Consider the following 20,016-nt stretch of genomic DNA (forward strand, 5'->3'; position numbering starts at 1 on the left):
CTTTGCACTCTCCCTCCCTGCCTGCAGTTCCAATTCTTCTCAAACTTTATTAAAGAAAACAAGAGAACATGTCATGCACCTTTTAAGCTAGTCCAGACCTGCTGTTTTGAGGCACTTATTGCTAAGGCACTCATCCACGACCTTTCCTTTACCTTGAAAAACGCAGATAACTCTTCTGTTGGTCTTGAAAACATGAGACTAATTCAACACTGCCGAAGTTTTCCTTTTTTAAAAGGAATAAGCCAAAGCTGGCTTGTCATCTAGTTAAGATGACAAAACTGTCTCCTCTAGAGATGCAGGATCACTGAGAAAAGAACACAACAGCCCCTCTTTAAGATCTCATAAGAAGAAACCAAGAAGAGAACATATCTGGGAAAGAACAAGATATTCTCAGGAGAACACGGCTTTCCTTCAAAATGAATTGATCCATCTAGCTCACTATTTCTGTGCATTCTTTAAAAAAATAAAACTACATGAACTCTTGGAAATAGGTAGTGGGTCACAAATGGTATTTGAGAAGCCAAGTAAGAGATGTGCACTAGAAGAAGTAGTTAGCGCAGTCCTCGTAGCTTCCATAAAAAAAGGGAATGTGACTCGGTCATGGAAAAAAGACTGGGCTGATTGGACAGAACAGTTAAACTAATGAAAGCAGCGTGACTCACTGCTTGGTACTTGCTAGTCACATGAGTCTCAGTTGTGTTACTAGAGGTTCAAATAAGGGCATATCATGATAGCAGGAAAATATTTCTGTATTTTCCGAAATTATAAGCAACAGAAGACCCACTGTCAGGAGTCCAAAATGACTCTTAAATGCTATCAGCCAAGTTAGCTAATATGTTTGTCTTCACTTGGAATAAGTTATCAGTTTGAAAGTGTGGAGGGTGAGGAAATCCAACTATTTTTAAAAAGTTTGAAAAGATTACAAGGACTGACAAATGATCATGGTGCTGAAGAATACACCCTGTACTTGCTATCATGGAAAGTTATCTTACTAGGGCTACAAAAGCCCTAGTTTTTCAGAGCCTAATGTAAATTTATCAGATGGGGAGGCTTTTTTCCCCCCATAACCTATTTTATCTGTTACTAGTACTGTACTTCTATATCCAATGGCATATGGGCTAGAGCAAGGGAAATCTGAACATTTTATTTTGAAATGGCTGCTTTGAAATAGAATATTTCCTTTGTCTTAAACAGAAGAGTCAACAAAGAAAATGTTAAAGTTGAAATTGATTTTGCCTGTCATTTCTGTTCTAGCCTGAACACTTCAAGATGACAGGAGATTAAAAAAATTCTTTTCTGCTGAAAGTTATTTGAAGGGCCCATGAACTGGCTTTCAAAAACCTGTAGCGTGATATAGAGGAGGAGAGCTCATAGGACTGTAACCTTTATTTTCAAAGATAAGTCATCAGAATAAGGTTATAAAACAGGTTTATAACTGAGTTCCTTTAGTTTAAAAAAGGGGTAATTGATAATTGATGAAGAATAATAAAGACAAGTTGTTGACCAAACAGAAGCATTTGAATTGCTAAATGACAGGAAAAAAGATACAAGAAGATCTTACAAAGACTATAGATTTTTTTTTTTAATGAACTCTTCTCTGAATTTATTCTCTGAATTTTCATCACAATAACATCTAGAAGTAGATCATATCTAATTAATTATTTTTTTCCAAATTATTCAGCTTCTTCCTATTAAACAAGGAATTGTTTGGATCAATTTATGACAAAGACCAAGATGAAGTTAGTCCAGTTTCAGGATAAAGGATGAAATTAACATTTTTATGCTTTTACTTAACTTACTACAGCTTTCTCAGCGGAATGCATTTTTTTCAGCATCTAATTTTAAAGAGGTATCAACTTTGGGAGAGAATTTTTCAGGAAAACGTAACTAGTGATTTCTGTCACTGTGTGATGGGAATCCTATCCTATTAAAATTCTAGCTATTAACATAAAAAATCAGTAAGTAATTATTAAAAACAGATTCTATTTTCATATAAGACTAAAAAACAGTTTACACGCTTGAACTTGAATGCTGTTAATATATGCATTTGGATTAACTTCCTTGGGCAAAAATTGTTGACTAATACATGCCTTGTTCTAGTGATGATAGGTACTTTAACATTAATACTGGAGACAAAACATCCGTGGCTTAAAAGATTTCAATGTCTGTACAAGATCTCCACTGGAATATTAATCAAACTGTTATCATTATGTTGCCTTCTCCTTAATTTGCTCCTCTTCCCCTTTGCTAATTGTTCAGTCCTGATGTCTATAATTTATTCAGAATCTCAAATGGTTGCAACAATTTCATTTCTAAAACCCTAGTCTTTTTTTATATTTTGGCTACTGCTACCAGAATTACATTTTTCAGTTGTATTGCAGTCCATTTATGTTTACTTGACCATATCAGATGTCATTCTAGGAATGTGCAGTACTTGAATTACACACACATAAGTTAACAACTAACTGTACAAAACATTTGCTTTCACTAAACAAAGTATAGAACAAAGGAGTTTAGCAGAAAAGATGCATATACTATGACTGCCTATTTTGCATGCTGATCCAGTCATTATCTTGGATTTTAATTTCATATTGTATCTTTACATCTTGCTGTGTATTTCAGAATGCCTTCATTTCAAGAGCAGCCTCCAAAGCTGCACAAAATTTGCACTATCTTTTGCAAAATATAGACTCCAATCTCATAGCAACATTACTGAAGCTAGTTATCAATTATGCCACAGCTAATTCAGTCTAATTAATCCAGCTATAGCACTGGAAGATCCTCTTTGTCGAACTGCCAGATAAATCAGCTTCAGGGCCAGAAACTGCAAGCAGAGCAATTCAGGCTGGTCACATGGCACCTTGCCAGAGGATTTGGCTCTACACCTTTTATTAATTTGTCTTTTTGTTCTGCTTACAGAGAACTTAGAACAAAAGGACTCTAATGCACAGAAAAGAGCTTAAAACGCTGCTATTATCTGAAAAAGCCCCAAAACGTAGTATAATGAATTTTAACTGGAAACTCAAATTTTGTAAGGCATTCCCAGGGGATGAAGGCTCAGCACAATGTCTGACACAGACAGAAATTAATGTGCAGAGACAAGCCTCTCTGTCACCCCCCTTTCCCTCTTCTTCTTCTCCCTGAATACAGAGAATTGAAATGATGCCTGACTATTATTTTGGTAAACAATGAGTTTTCTGGTTTTTGACATTGTTTCCAAGGTAGGCTTTCATTTGCCCTACTGGTTTTGTTTGTTTGTTTGGTTTTGTTTGTTTGTTTCTTTTTGCATTGGTATAATTCCTGTGGTGTCACTAATTTCTGTTTCACAGTAGTGCAGTATCAAGTGTGGACAGATGAAACACTAGGGTTTTCTTTGGGTGGCTTTAGGCCTAGAACAAAAATGAAGGTACCAGTGTAAGTGTACTAAATATATTGCACCAGGTAGCACCATCCCTCGTGAAAGACCCAGAAAGGCATTAGCCAGCCATCAGACACAAGTCCCCTCTCAGAGACTGATTCTGTCTCACAGGCACTGTGGAGCAGATTTGGGTTGGTTCTGCAAGGCCCAAAATCTATTTCAAATAATCACTTTTTTCCTCCTTTGCAACACCTTATTTATGAGTTTAAACACACTAAAAATAAATAAATAAATTCTCTAGGCTTCGCACCAGGAATAGCATTTTTGATACTCTGTAATACCAGGAAGAAAAGCTTCTTATTTAGCAGCATTTTTCCTAACTCCTACCATGCCTAATGGTATGCTAATGAGTTTTTTTTTGTTTATCTCAGCAATCACATAATTTGAAATGTACTTTAGCCAAGAGGATCGAGAACACTTGGTTATCAATAAATTAGTGTCCCTCAAGCAACAATCACTCATGACATCTGGATAACCAGCACTCTGAATTTAAATACCTAATGACAGTGATGAGGGATTACTGGAGAGAAGTTCACTTCAGATGTGTTGCTTTGCATAAATTAACCTGATCAGCCAGAAGTGATTGTAAAGTAAGCAAAAGTGAAATACTGATTAGTGGAAACCAAACCATTCAAATTAACAAATAACAGATGTTTGTAATAGAGCTGTTAATTTTCCACAAAGAAAAGGCAGCTTTAGTTGATTTTCATGAAACACTGTTATGTACAGGGGAGAAAATTTTGTACATGGGTATTCATGCACCCATGCATGCACAGAAGAAAGAAGAAAACGAGGAGATGAAGAAAAAGTACTCATAGTGAAGTCCTAAGAGAAAGTTGCAAGAAAAAAAGTGAATGAAACCAGTAATGCGATGAACAGGGGATTTACTTGCTGATACTCTAATTGTACAATGGTCTGAAAATCCATTATTTGAAAATGAGCAGAGGAGCAAAGAATTATGTGACCGTCATTAACTGCTCCTCATAACAGAAAACAATCTACAAGGTCTTAATGTTTTGCCTAATGTCTTAGGTCAAAATGGAAAAAATTGTCTTTGTTTTTTTTTCCCCTCCAACTAAAAATTGCGTGACTTAGCTGTAACTTCTTTTCCACATTTGGTATGTTTTTTTTTGATAGAAAAAAAAAGAAGAAGAAGAAAAAGAAAGACTGGCATAATGAATACCTTGCCATATTGATGAAAGAGAGTAGATTTGAGAACAGCCAGCCTCATTTTGGACTAAAGGAAAAAACCTGAGGAAGGGTGATGGGAGATTTTATTTTCTGTTTCTCCATCTCTTACAGTTCTTTAGTCCCTTATTTTTCTACAGAGTGGCTTGAACTAAGAAAGCTGCACATCAGCCACACTTTCAGAAGTCACAACATTTTTTGTCTTCTCTCAGGTAATACAAACTGAAACAAATCTTTTTAAAATAGAGTTAGTAATTCTGGTAAGATTCAGGTAAGCTTTCCCTATCTAGAACTCCAGAGAGTGAGAGGAAAAAAAGAATGTTTTGGGAATCTTACCCAAAGTATTTAAAATATGAAACATAGTCTGTTTTTTTCATTCCTTGTGCCTTTAAGAAAAGCTGAAAGGATTTTTATGATAGTTCTTACAATGGATTTAAGCCAGCATAACTTAAAATGAAGCTCTGAAGCATACTTAAGCATACATAATTTTGTAACAATAAAAACATTCTTTCTTGGTAAACCCAAGACAGGATTATCTGATATACTTTATTTATTCAAATACTTTTGTTACTAATAACAATTTATAACTATTAAGAATTCAAATTTAATATGGAAATAAAAGTTCAGATTTAGGAGGTTGCTATAAATCTATGTGATCCCATCCTCCTAAAGTGTTATAAAATGCAATTCTTTTTTGTTCTATTTCTGAAGTAAAACAAATTGAAAATATTTTAGGGAATTTGCCTTTTATGGGTTCATGTTATTACTTTGAGAAAACCTTATATAAGTTTGGGGGCACTGTGCTTCAGTAAATGAATTATTGGATTCCAGCTCATGAATATTTGGTTCAATTTAAAGAAATCACCCAATGTCTACTATATTTTTATTATGAGTAAACGTCATTTACCACTATTAATTGTGACGCTCCAGTTAAAGTGCTATAAATCAGAAGTTATCTCAAGCTCATAGGGTTTCTGACTTTGTTAAAGTGAATAGTGTTAGCTAGCTCACCAGTGATCAGAGACATCTGGCTTATTTCTTCTTTCGCAGACTCTAAAAATGTGCATGCAGATTAAGATTTCAAGATGAACCTTTAGATTATATAAAATCATTAATGTAAATAGAACATTAGCAGCACATAGGTGTAAGTTACATGGATATTAATTGTTCACAATGAAGTTAGAAAAGATAATGAGCAACTGCACCGAGGAGTCTGTCTCCATTGTAGATGCAGTTTGGCAAAACAATATATTTGTGTGGGCTCCTGATGGATGTAGCCTCCACATTGTCTCTACCTCCATTCTCTCAACCCCAGTCCAACTAAATCAACACATTATGAAGCCCTTTCCTGACACTGAATGTTTTCTCATTGTCAACACACGTGAAAGCATGCTCTGGGAAAGAGCTTAAATTAGAGCGGTACTATCGTGGCACACCTCTAGCGTGGCGCAGGAGGCAGCAGACAGGGCTGGGAGGAGGAGAGGCTTGCTCAGACCATGATCTGCTCCACCACCCTAATCCCAACGCACCTTTCTGCCAGGTCTCCGTTCACATCTGACATGCCTGCTCGGAGGGCAGGCTTTCTGGGGCATGGCGTTCAGAAGGGTGCCTACAAAAAGGCATCCCTGGTCTCAGCAGGGATTTTAGCACACAAGCACAATAGCTGTATCACACCATTAGACAGGGGACTGAGAAGGCAGAGTATTGCAACACAGCATTTGCCAAAGGCTTTCTGTAGCTAAATGCTTTGACAGACATCTTAAATCACAGGCAACAGGATATGAAAGGATATTTATCATGTAAAATCAATGCATCTGTATACAGGATTACTTTTATTGTTTATCATGTTAAGGACAGTGACATGTACTTTAAAAAAACAAAGAAAAACAAACAAACAAAACTAGAAGACCTTAAGTGCATTTGACCCTATACTATTATCTGTAGCCTATCCAGTGAAAACATTAAATGTTTTTAATTCCTAATGCTTCCCTATATACAATATACAGAATATTGCTGGACATATCTGGAGAATAAATGCTAAAATGGAAAATTTTTATTATGATACATTATTTCAATGAAGATTTAATTCCTAAACGGATTTTTTTGTTTCACTAAGATCTCAATCCAGCCACATTTATGTTTTATAGGTTGAATATGGCAGTTGTATCAGTAACAGTATATTTGTAACTTACAAGATCACATTCCAGTACTTAAAATAGTTGTTGACAGGACTCACTAGTAAGGTCAAATCCTTTGTAGCTGTATCGTATTTAAAAATATCTTTTATATTTTCCAAAGCTGGAGATCCACAGAAACAAGAACTATTTCTCTGTGTGAGAAGCCAACCTGGCTAGAAAGTGATGTGAAGCCAGTGAATATGTACATGATTTAAAAAGAAAAAGAACTAAAACAAAAATCAAACAGTGATAAAACCTAAGAAATGTCTAGATAGGCATGCTAGAGAAATCATCAGCTATTAATAAAAAAAATAAATTCTGAAATGTATCAGGAAAGGAAAAACCTCACATGACTTGTAAGCCTTAGGAGTGCAGAAAATCCAGACTGTTCAATACCCATTTCTGCCATGTAGTTGGAAAGAAGGAAGAGGTTGTATTCTTTCTGCATGATGCTGAAAATCTGTACCAAAGATAAAGCAGTATTTCTAAGTGAAAATACTTTCAAACCAGGCATAGGAGGGATTTGAAAGGAATTAGTTAAGAAACACTTTAAAACTGATTTTGTTATATAACAAGTTTTGAAATCTGAAGAAAATACCAAGAGACTAGAGGCTTGTAGTGTTATTTGAATACAAGCAAGGTCTCTGCAAATCAGTGTCTATAGTTCCTAGGTAAAACTTCGTAACAGTTAATTCACGTCTTACCATGGAACTGGAGACAAGAAAACAACGTGACGAAGTGTACTTTCATGATAGAAGAGCCTTCCTGACTAAACTTCTAAAAATGTAATCATCTTTGTCAACTGTATTGCTATTAATTTTCCCAGACTAGTCAAGATGTTTATCCTACAGTCACTTGGCTTTTAGATTCATTGAGGTAGTCCTTTCCCTTTTCAAGTCCCCACAGATTTAGATTACAGTTTAGGTTAAGGCGTTATTACTCAGATGGGGAGCTGAGACATTGGCATATGTATGGCAAATGTTTCTGCTAATTTTAGGTTTCTGAATCAGCTTCATAGATTACTTAAAGCACAGCTTTCACAGATTTCAGTGGCAGCTGTGAAACGATCACTGCTACATCAGGATTATCAAGATGACAACTAGAAAACCCGACATGTAATTATTTTCCTTTTATGAAGCATTTAGAGCATCCCTGTTGGGAGCAAGAAACAGGAAGAGAAATCAGTTTTCCACAGCAGAGCTCAGTTGTCTTCATCACATGGACATCATTTTATAATCTCCAGCCTCATTCCCAATTTACCTTTCTTTTCTGCCACAAGTTAACATGGTCACACAGCATAATTCACCACACATTTCTCACTCATTCTTCAAGTGCAGTCCATGGAACACAAATTCTTGGGGAGCTACAGCATGAAGAAAAAGTACTACGTGCACATAGGCTAAATTAAGTTTAGGAATCAAGATGAACAATGCCAACACTGAGTTTGTAAAATTAATAATGTTATTTGATGTAGGTAATGTCCTGGGTTCTTAAAGAGGAAATCAGTTTTCCTCCCACATTTCATAACATGACACCACTGGTTCAGAACATTTAGCTCTGCAGACCTGAAAGCATTAATTATCAACCCCTGAGCAGAGGTGTTATGCAGGAGGTAGAGACATTTTGCAATGAGACAGTAAGCAATGTGATAATTCTAAGCTTCCTTCCAGGCTTTGTAGCGGAGCAGAGAGACTCCACCAAGCACAACTCCTTTTTCCACTCAGCCTCTGACCTTATTCTTCAGGCACTCTAGTCTCCTCTCTGAGCTCCTTGTCTTTTCCTTTAATTAATTCACTGTTCCCTGCTGGCTCCCTTTTACACTGCCCTTTCCCTCAGCCTCTACCGTCTCAGACTTACAGCCTGATTTCCATTTTCCTTTTCTAAGTAGTGTTAGCTTTTTCCTTCACCTCTCTGCTCCCTCGTCTCACCTCACTCTCCCTTTAGCCTCTACTTTAAGTCTCCTCACTCAGTCCTTCCCAATACATTTTCATCTTTTCTGTCACAACCAGAATGACTTCCTGATCCTCTCAGCTTCGTACAACCTCACCACCTTGAACAAGTCATTTCAAAGTCTGATTTGATGGCTTCAAAGAATAGGGCACACAGCACTGCCAGGACACCTTCCCTCCGATCACTGGCGGCAGTTCCTCTGATGAGCTTCACGCTGGTCTCTAGCATTAAGGCAAATTATTGGAGAAGCTTCATTTTTACATGATGGCAAGTAGGCTTGAATAGGCTCATCCCCTCTAGTGAGGATGGCCTGTAAGAGCACCGTCTCCCAGTGATTTTGTGGGGGAATACTGCAGAAGCCCTTATTATTTTAAGAAAAGTGATTTTCTACTGCAATCACTAAAGAAAGGGAATATTTTCAGAAATTTTAAGTTCTGAGTGGTTACAAAGCAACAGAGAAAGTACCTGTGGACATAAAAAGATTTGGTATCATTGCTCATACTGTGCAGATGGTGCACTGGCAATTTGCTTTGCACAGAAAATTGCTATATTCATATTTGGGCTTTGCTTAGCAAGCACAGAACACTTGAATTTCTGATAATAGAGGTACAGAAATCTTTATAGTAGGCATGCCATTTCTCTAAGTTCAGTACAGAAAGTTAAAGGTACACTTTGGTGCAAGATTATTGCCTTCCCCAACAAATTTCAAACACCTGATTCAAAGCAAAAGGTATGATATTTGCTTAGCACAGGATTTCTGGAAGCACTCAACACAGGTGAAGTACCAATTCCTCTTGAAAAATTTGAGTGATTTTAGTAAAGTTTTACACAAGTGTCTTTTTTTCTCAAGGTGGAAAAAAAGTCCTTGCTGCACGTTAAATTTCAAAGCAAATGATTAAAGCCTGGTAGAGTCACTATAAGGAGTTAAGACAGGTTGGCAAGTTGGGTAGCCCTGCGTGTTATAAATGGAGAGGTGCAAGTAGCCTTGCCCACACAGCAGTTGCAGGCAGACCAGCCTGTGCAGATGACAATGCTGTAACTTTCAGAGCTTCACTTCGTCTCTGCATAGACTAATTGAAACTAGGGGAAATTTTGCTCAGGAAATCTTGTTTTCATCCCTGATTTTCTGTAAAGACATTATTTTGTGTTATACACATCGATATACGAGAAGCACATTTTTCTTCTAATCACAGGGAGGCCAGTTGGATTAATGCCCAAGTTAAGTGAAAGCAAAGAGAAATTAACCAAAAATCATTATTACACAATGATTATTAGAGCTTGTACAATGGCTAAAGTAACTTCACTTTCCTATTTACAAATCTAGAAGCGGTCATAAAATTTGTTACAAAAGATGTAAACGAGAGCACAATCATAAACATGCACTTCTCCAGAAGACTTGGGATGGTCTCTGTCCCGTGTTTGACAGAAAGCATTTGGTATAAGAGGTCCCAGCCTTGAAAACAGCTGTCATGTGCATGAAGCACAAAAAAGGCTAACAACTTTCAGATGGTTTTAATAAAGGTTTCCTTGTCATTTTGAAATGAGGGTAAGGAAAGGGAAAATAAATAAAAAAGGAAGAACATAGAGAGGAGATGGAGGGAGAGTTGTAGGCACAAGCAGAAATAGGATTGGAAAACTTCAGGTAGGAGCACAGAGCACACAGACAGGTTTAGAATAGTAACAATCCCTTCTGCAATTCACTTTGAATAGTTTAGTTTCAAATACTAATGTTCCATTTTAATTGTAATGTTCAATTTAAATACTAATTTTCAATTCTAAATACTATTTTTCAATTTTTCTTAATGAATTGTTTGAAGGTCTGTCAGTTAACAGCCAAAGTCTAGGAGGACAAAATAGCTTTTGTCTCCAGAAGGTTAATCAAAGAGACTCTAAAGTCAGGCACCTGCACTATGGTGGTTGAGGTGATTACAGCTGATTATTTTACTAACAGAGAAGATGTGGCAGCACCCAGCATGGGGCCAGCCACGTGCCTAAGCAGCCCGCTAGCTTTGCAAGTGGGGCGAACACTCTGGCAGGGTGCAGTGCAATGCTGCCAGAACCTGACCCTGAAATTTGCTTTTTACCATGGTAAAATTGATGCTGTTGCACCATTGAAGAGTGTGGTACAGGTGCTGCTTTGTTTTCAAAGACAATCCTCGATGTGGTATAGTACAGTCCACATAGGACTCTACTGCATGCAGGCACTTACCAAGAGTTGCTGGTATATAAAAAGCTACATTTCCACTAGTTGTTTGCCTTTTTAAATTATTTTTTCTCTCTCCTTTTTTTTTTTTTTAATGAGGAACATAAATTTTTCATCTATAAAGATTTAATGAGGAACTTAAAGGTGTAGGATAAGATAAAACAGTTACTGAAATTTATTTGGGTGCAACTGTAACTGCTGAATGGGAAGTTAAGCAGATGTTAATGGCTATGGCGATGTCAGGCAACAGAAACTTTTGTAGGACAGTTCTTTCTCATTTGACTTATTTAGGAACATCTCTGAATTGTGGAAATAAATAAATAAATAAATAAGTCTCTGCAGCTGAGCTTCTGGCAGCCCATAAACTACAAATTCAAATTCTAAGCACAGCTATACTTGCTTCAGGAGTGTTTGTTTTAATATCAGTTAAAGACTTGAGCAAAGTTTAAATCCATTGTGCGGATGAAATCAGCTGACTTGTAAATGTGGTTACAGTTCGGATTGCTGGCCAAAACTGTGGAAGGCAGCAAAGCTGTGAGCTGTGCTTTGAGCAAGTTCAGGAGAAGTGGCACTAAGCAGGAAGTAATTTTGGTGCAAAACAGAGCACTAACAGGCAGCAGGGTCTCCAGGCATGCACGCTCTTTAATTTGTGACTGCACTGCTTCTCTTTCCGACAAACCTAGATGAGCCATGCAGTTTTCTTCTGTGATTATAATACTCTATAAATGAAGAGCAAATAAATACCTAAAAACATAATGGCCATCGTAACTACGATACTAGAAGGCCTGTAGTCATTCACAGCCCTCACCTGCAGTCCTATTTTGCAATATGCTTTGATGTATTTTGATAGGTTTTTTAAATTCTACAGCTGAGATGAATTTAACACAGCAGAAATTATGCCTACGATAATTTGCACATCTTGTATAAATGTCTTAACATTTTCCTGTTTTGATAAAGAAACAGTAATGTGAAAGGCTTAATTTGTTTGAAATTCTTTAGCTTTTATTCTGCATACCTTGAAATGCTACCTTTAAATTTTGGATTACTGCTCATGGATAGCACAGCTGCATATGAAGCCATACCTTGCTTACAGGCTTTTTAAGATCTCATTATCATTGCCTGCTTAATTCCAAATACATTCATATCGCTGTTTTTTTTTTTTCATGCTTGCAGCTAGCATATTATGTATTCTTCCAAAACATAATAGAACTGCTTAGAATTTCCCCACAAATTTAACTGAGCCTTGCAACCATCAATATAACTGCAAGTGGGGCTCTATTTCCCACTCATAATGAGGGCAATGTCCCTTATAAATCTTATGTTACATGGCATAGTATGTACAGGTAAACAGAAACGGGTTTAATTTAAAAGCAACAGAGAGTCAGTCATTGTTCAATACAAAAGAAGGTGGCAGAATTCAACCTTACATTGTTAGCTACCCCTTGGAAAAAAATCAACAAATTTGTTAATTTCAGCTACAAATTTACTAAACCATTACTTAAGTATCTAAGTAGTGCAACAACAAGCAAATTTAAGTATACAAATGACAACTAAAGGAAATGATAACCATCAAAAATCCAACATGTAGATCTGTATCAGCAGCTGCACAGGATCAGCCTTACCCAAGTAGAAAGCAGCACCTACAAAGGGGGTACTCAGTTGGAATGAGGAAAACACTAGTAAAGCAAGCAGAAGGTCAGGTGAAACTCCCACCATATCGAAGTGGTCTGCATCTGAAGGAAAACTGAAATTTTATTTGGTCTACTTCCTGTATACTACACTGCTTATCACACCAAATAAGATGGTAAAAAAATCCTGCTACCTGAACACAATCTACTTTGCAAGAACTACCAATTCTAGTAGCATTGCACAGTATCACTACAAACTGCTGAATGAAGTCTAAAATGTAGATTTCAAGGCATCTGAAATGAGTTGGTTCTATAGGTACCTTCATTAAATATTTACACCAAGTATTTATGCAGTTTAAACTCTTTCTTATTTTTGAATTTCAGCTCATAACTATTAATAGCAATTCTCAAAGCAACAAATACAAAAATATTTGATCTTTACATGCAGCTAGTAACCTTGAGAGACTGCATTACACTTAGATTTTATCAAAGAATAATCGCCATGAGCAACTGTAAAATAACACGGGGATATTATAGTTTAAAAAAGCTACTACTAAAGTTTATTAGCTATATTCTGTGCAATGTTCAAAGAAAAAAGCCAGGTGTACTTACCCTTTGTTCCAATAAGCAAGAATATATAGAAGCAGTAGTCAGATGTCATATCTGTCCTTCAGCAATTTAATGAATAAAGTCAATAAACGGCGTCCCTTAAATTGCACCACAGCCAGTGAGCTGCTGGTGCGCTCTGCCTCTGACAGTCTTCAGCAGTGCATGAAGCAAGCTCCCTTCTCTCTCCTGGCTTCCTTGCTTGCTCTCCTTTGCACTAGGTCTCCTTCTCTCCCCCCTCCCTGGCACACAGACACAAACCCCGCAGCAGAGGTCGGGGAGAAAGTTTCAGGGGGCACCCCAGCTCCTCGGGCTCTTCTTTACATGCCGTGGTCTGCTCTGTCCGGTGGCAGGCAAGGGCTGGGCTGTGTGCATGGACACAGGTCCACCCTAGGGAAAGCTGCTGCTGTACAAAACACAACCAGATCCAGAGAATTGTCATCAATAGTCCTTTTTTTTTTTTTTTTTTTTAAAGTTGCAATACTTCAAGAGGCTCAAAAAGTATGATCTTATTTAGGCAAATCTGTTTGAAGCTAAACATTTTGTACAGTTTAGATAAAAGCTGGTGGTTTCTCAAGTAAGGGGAAGTGAAATTTATAAACAGTCCCTTTCTAACCATCCGGCCCCTCACTGAAATACAAAAAATGCACAAAGTAATTTATTTCCAATAACAGCATGTCAGTATTTTTACACATTAACCACTCTTCATGACTATTGCTAAAGGAAACAATCTGAGGGAGCAAAGAGGGATGTTCAGAAACATATACTGCGTGGGACTAAGATTTTTCAGATTCTTCTTATTTAAGTACATTGAGACATTCCTCTCTGGCCCTGATTCCAGTAGATCATGCAAGTATTATCTAAACTTGATCACATATATACTCACACAGGGTTATAAATCTCTTTTAATGATGTGAAGGCTAACACTCATCAGCACAATAAGATATATTTCAAAAAGAGTCAGTGCATTGAGGTGAACTCAAGGGGAGGAGCTAAATTTCATCTGCCCTCAAAGAGAGGTTTTTTTTTTAATCTTGATGGTTTCAACAGCTTGCCAGGATGGCACAGGTCAGGCAGCACTGGTAACATGCCAGCAGCTACCTCAGGTACTTAGGAAGAAAGCATCTCAGACTATGGAAGCACATCCACACATGGACACATATATGAAATGACAGATTTAGAGAATGGGAAAAAATCTTATTCATAGTAAAAAGCAAAGACCACATTGTTGCTGTCCACATTGTTGCTATGGCAAAGTTGTCTGCAAAATAGGTATTATGAGCTATCAGTCTTTTGGTTTCCAATATAAAGGAAGACAAAATGTAGAACAGCTAAAAGGTTCTTGTCTATGGAAGACCCCAAAATTCTGTTGGCATACACTGTACCAACATTAGTATTAGGCAGCATAGGGATAAAAATGGATTAAATGGATTAGGGACCTATGAAATATTTCCTTTATAAGGTGGGGACTAGTTTTGGACCATGTCAAATAGAACTATGGATGCTGCAAAACAACCATTCAGGCGTTGACATCTAAATTGCTACTCTGAAAAGGACTTTCAAGGTGGGAAAGTAAGAGGAAGAAACTGAACCAGGAACATGAAGAACAACAGAAATACACTTTCAATAAAAATAATTGGAAAAATAAAATAAAAGCTCTACCTCTTTACTGCAGGATGAGACAGAACTGATGCTCTAGAGAAAAGTTCCAGAGAATGTTTTTTCTATTTTTCTATATTTTTCTATTACAGCTTCCTTTGTGGCCTTCTGCTTCTGGTTTAGTCACCTCTATTTAAGATTGGAATTTGTATGGTTTTGGAATATTTTAACCTGATAATACAATGAAATAAGTGAGTTGTTTCTTAAAACACTGACCCACTGCTAAAAAAAAAAAAAAAAGTCAAGATTTTCTACCTCAGAGTAAGCAGAAAAGCACCAAAATGCAACACATACCACCCACGTATGTTTTCTGATGCTCTGCCTCCAATGGGAATTGTCACTTCGAGCTAATGCCTTCCTCTTTTTCAAGGACCTTTAGCAAGGATACTCGTTAAAGTTAATATTGTTGCAAACACTTACTGTATGGAAAATCCACTGAGATCTTCCATCTTCTACATTTCTTATACATTCATAATAAGAATACATAAAGCAGCAACAGTTCCCAGCCTTTAGGAGAGAACCATAAAAAAAAGATGCCCATTCTCTCAGTGCAATTATATTACAACCAAGAAGATACAGTTAGAGGGAAAAACAAGTACACTTGGAATACAGAGCAGAAAAAGCAGAAGATGGAAGCTCATCATTAGAACAAAACATGAAGTAGGCATTATTAGTTTTAGAAAAATAGTTTAGGCTTACCTTACTTGAAAACTTTTTTTTTGTGTGTGTTTGTGTGCATTTGAAGGGCAATAAGGACTTTACTCCTGCCTAAAACATAAAAAGCTATAAAATGTTGGTGTTTTAGAATTTTGTTTTCAAGAAAACAATAGTCTTATTATGCCCTATAGAAAAAAAAGAGATATCACATTAGAATATTAATTATATTTATAATATTTATATGATTTATATTAGCTAATTGAGCATATACATATGATAGCTGTTTGATTTTCTGTCTTCACAGCTACCTGGCATTGGTCTAAAACTGCAGTTTTAAAACTGTAGAAACCTATTTGTGGGGGAAAAAAAACCAAACATTCAACTAACCTTGTTTCACCAGTGCCACAAACTATCAGAAGTCATTAATGAACTGTTTCACTAAATCCAAATAATTATGGCTTTTATTTTACTGAGAAGAGTCACCTCATATTTCTGTTAAAAAGCATTAGAAATCAAATTAAGTATACAGGGTTTAGAATAAAATGTTTGTAATTATGAAGCACTATTAGATAAGCATTGTTGGTGTAGTTCTAGTACTTCATAGTCTTTTTTTCTACAGTTCACATTAGGTACTACATAGAAGGAATTTCATACAAGTAAACAAATCATACCTGTAAGGATCACCATTAAAAAAACAAATAAACAACACAACAAAACAACCTGTAAATCATCAGCCCCATGGAAATAAATTAGAATTTCTTTACAGCCTTTCAGGAGGTTAACTAATAATTTTTCCTCAAATTCTGACCGTAACATGTTGAATGTTACAGCTGACAAGCTTCAAGCAGATTCACCAGTACAGAAGGAAGGAATGGTACCTCTAAGTTTTAGTCTATGGGGCAGGGAGCAGATAGATGTATATAAACTCTACCTGTTACAATGCAGATCTAAGTACTACAGCCCTACTTAGAGTTATTTTTGCTCTTTCCTAATGTGGGAATTTTCCTTGGTTTAATTAAGAGTAGTTTCAAGGATGCATTATGCTGTGTATCTAAACAAGGACCCACGATAGTTACGTCAATGGTGATTTTATAACCCTAAGAGCTGCTCATTAAGCAAAGGAAATCTTCAGATGAAAATACTGTCAGCTGTTGTCAGCTGTTTTGCTGCCCGAGTGAAACACTCGAAGTGCAGAATGATCACTGAAAGCAAAGTTGGGCCCATGTTGCCATCCACTGTCATGAAAATACAGTTCACATACAGAAATGATGCCCCAGGAAGTAAACCTTTTGCTTTCTCAGCTATTTGATGGACAAACTTTAGGTTTTGTATTATAGCAAAGTGAGTAATTAATATACAGATAAGGCTTCAGAACATAGTACTTTAAATGTAAAATCTTCATTATGTATGTCAATCCTACAATCCCGAAGATTTAACTGTGCAAATGAACTTAATTGGCTTAATTATAATTAATTTGCATTGCTTTCAAAGCTCCATCAGTATGCTTTGCAGACAGTGTGAGTGAGAATAAGACATTTATATTTTACATGGTAATTGTTACCTTTGCAGGATATACTCCTTATTTAACACTTCCAAACTCCCCAAGTTCAGAGCAAAGCAACTCTTAGGAAAAGTACCTGAACATTTAAGTAGCGTAAGCACAGAAGGATAAGAAAAGACCTCATCTACAGCAACTCTTCCCAAATTGTAAGCTGTACTCAGTACATTTATCTATCTCATACACTTGTGACTCAATCAGTATTGTAGGAACGTGTTATTTTTTTCATAAAGGTTACTGTTCCCTATTGCACAATTGCTGAGATTTAATAGGATTTACCTCGCAAAACTGGAAGAGTGTGGGACAGCTGACCTAATGGGCCAGACTAACTATACAGGGACCTTTGCAGTAACATCTCGTAACTTCTCACTTCCTTCTCCAGACCTTCTTATCAGCACAGTCACAGCTGAGCTGGGATTACTGGCATTTGCTTCTGGAGGCAGAGACCTTCCTTTGCTGGCTCTCTCCTGAAGGGGATATAGTAAAGATTAAATTTTTATTTATTTATTTATTTATTGATACATACGTGTATCCACCAAGTGTCTCAAACGAGAAAGAGGCAGATACCAGTTCTGCCAACATAATTTGAAGCTAAAGCAATTGTACAGAATTTGTCTCTAACAGTGCAGAAGAAAGATAGGGAGGAGCAAGATTAGTTTGAGATAACAGAGGAAGAAATTTAGAGGAAAAAGTCAGTAATCAGTCAGTTAATCTGTTCTCCCCACAAACAGGACCCTTCTTGTATCTCTTCTTTCCCAAGGCCCTATAAGGGAGGCCACCTCCCAGCTGTGATGCAATCCTAACTCCTTCACTAGGTCCAGCGCTGTAAATGCAGAGGGGAACATGGACTATGAGTTTCAGTTTCTGTAGGAAAAAGGCAGAGAGAAGGGGAGGAAGGACTCAGGGATTATTACTTTCCTTTACAGCTCCTTTTCTGTTTGAAAATGGGTCACTAGCTTGGCTGTAGATGGTGGTGTACAAGCAGTATAGCTAGCTAGCTCTGAGCTTACTGAAATGCTTTCCTTTCTTCTGCAAAAGGCACCCTGTGCTGCCAGAGGGTTTGGTGACCACATCCAGCTACCTTCCTTAGCTGGGGTGGAGGAAGGTGCTCAGTCTGAGCAAACTTCCTTGCTGCCTCCCTCATTTCCCCTGTTTTTCTCCAGATATCAGCTCTAGTTGGCTGTTTTGACTGAACAAAGCGGTAGCTCACCAGCATGCTTGCCTCAAAGCTGTTGCTGGAATGTAGAATACATTTCTTTCAAAATAACCAAACATACAAGCTTTGCCAATGCTATTTTTGACTAATCAGCATTTCTAGTCTTTTGATTAATTAAAGATTGTAACAGTAGTTCTATGATTGTGTGTTTTTATAGTCATGATGTCAATGTCTTTGGTAAATTACTATACCATTTGGGAATCTCATAGGAATTGTATACAATGTCCAGCTTTTCAGGGTGACTCTTTTTCCAGTTGTACAATCTCTGTTGTATTCGGGGGATTACGCTTTTTCTATTTTTCTTTTTTTAAACACCAAAGCTTCTAGTTGCAAAGGCAAACTTCCCAAATAAAAATAGCTGAATATACAATTTTGGAAGATGTGAAATTCATAAAATGTTCACTAGCAATGTAATTACATATTTTAACATGAGATAGTATCAAAAATAAAATTGTGGACAGTTATGTCATACTTTGAGAGAATGAGCTCTAAGAACATGCAGCTTATAAAGCTTTGAGGAGGAAAAGCAAAGACTTCAATAACTCAGCTATGAGAAACTTTGTGCTAGAGAATTATCAAAGCCAGCTTCAAAGTTGGAGAGAAATATCTGTGTGGTAGCAGAATGGTCAATCCCAGCAAGGCAGACATCATGCAGGGAAAGTTGTGGGTTCACATGTAAATGCATGGATGAGGAAGGCACTGCCTTTAAGGGCCACTGGGAAAAACCCTGTCCAACTTCCACCAACTGATTTAAATATTGTCACTAGTTTATATATTTGTCTAGATTCAGCTTAAGTTAATATCCATCTACTACTGAATTTATGATTATGCATATTATTTCTCTCAAGCAACAGGGAGAACCAAAACAGGAAGGTTTCTATAATTTGTTTTCTCTTAAAAAAAATGCTGTCTGTGTATATATAACCCTATGCAAACATAGATCAGAGGAGAGTCAAGGTTAGCTCATCCATGGATGTATGTGGAGCTCATGTTAAAGTAGGAGCTGCTGAAATGATGAATTATCTGTAGGATTATCCATACCGCAGTTTGCCACTTCCCTATTGTGAAGAAAATAAAACTGTAAAATGAACCAGCCTGTTGTAAAGCAGGTATGATTTGTAATCCAGTGGCTTTTATGTAATAGCTTAATTTACAATTCTAATTTCGATTTTTTTGCAACAGCCTACAGAAAACAGAACAGAAAGAGCAGAGGGGAGCTGTGAAATTCAGAAATCCCAGTGTTATCACCATATAATTACAGGTGACCAGTAAAATAAAATTCTCTTACTGTTAGTAAATACTCAGGACCAAAAATCACTGGGGCTTTGAAATTCTTGTTTGGGGTGGTATTTCGATTTGTTCTTTAGCATGTACACATTTGATTCAATCAGCTAAGAAAGTACAACATTTATCTATATCTAATACTGCAGTTTTTGAGAAGCATAAAATGAAAATTTCTCGACAGAGCTAGGAAAGATGTAGGTTTTTGGAACAGCTGTCATGCTGATAGCCTGTGGTGAAGGAGTTTACATTAGAAGAGATTTATTTATTTATTTATTTATTTTAGGTGAGCTTTTCCTCCTTTCCTCCAACTAAATTGTGCATGAAAAAATCAATATTTCTATGAGCAGCTTGAGCCAACATGAGGAATTGATTTCAATTTAATCACACACTTCAAAAGCACTGTGCATGACACTGGTGGAGAAAACATTTTCAATGTATACCTATACGTATATATACTATACCATAGGAAGTT

At 36.8% G+C, this 20,016-nt stretch overlaps 1 protein-coding gene across 13 annotated transcripts in view; it reads right to left on the bottom strand.

The window, feature by feature from the left end:
- The window catches only part of RXFP1 (relaxin family peptide receptor 1), a 117,008-nt gene that overhangs the window by 40,773 nt on the left and 56,219 nt on the right, over positions 1–20,016 (bottom strand). For 6 of the 13 annotated variants that reach the window (XM_080589688.1, XM_080589679.1, XM_080589678.1 and 3 more), the window contains exons 1-3: positions 15,529–15,612; positions 15,124–15,202; positions 13,177–13,576 (exon numbers count right to left, since the gene is read on the bottom strand). In XM_080589688.1, the coding sequence (XP_080445814.1) occupies positions 13,177–13,225 (49 nt within the window). In that variant the 5' untranslated portion in view covers positions 13,226–13,576; positions 15,124–15,202; positions 15,529–15,612. Of the gene's footprint in view, positions 1–13,176; positions 14,038–14,832; positions 15,210–15,249; positions 15,292–15,528; positions 15,613–16,417; positions 17,512–20,016 lie in introns of those variants that run through there. The other 7 variants (XM_080589682.1, XM_080589683.1, XM_080589675.1 and 4 more) reach the window with 7 other exon arrangements.

The sequence above is a fragment of the Anser brachyrhynchus genome (assembly GCF_964034855.1).
Source record: "Anser brachyrhynchus genome assembly, chromosome: 4".
Taxonomy (NCBI): domain Eukaryota; kingdom Metazoa; phylum Chordata; class Aves; order Anseriformes; family Anatidae; genus Anser; species Anser brachyrhynchus.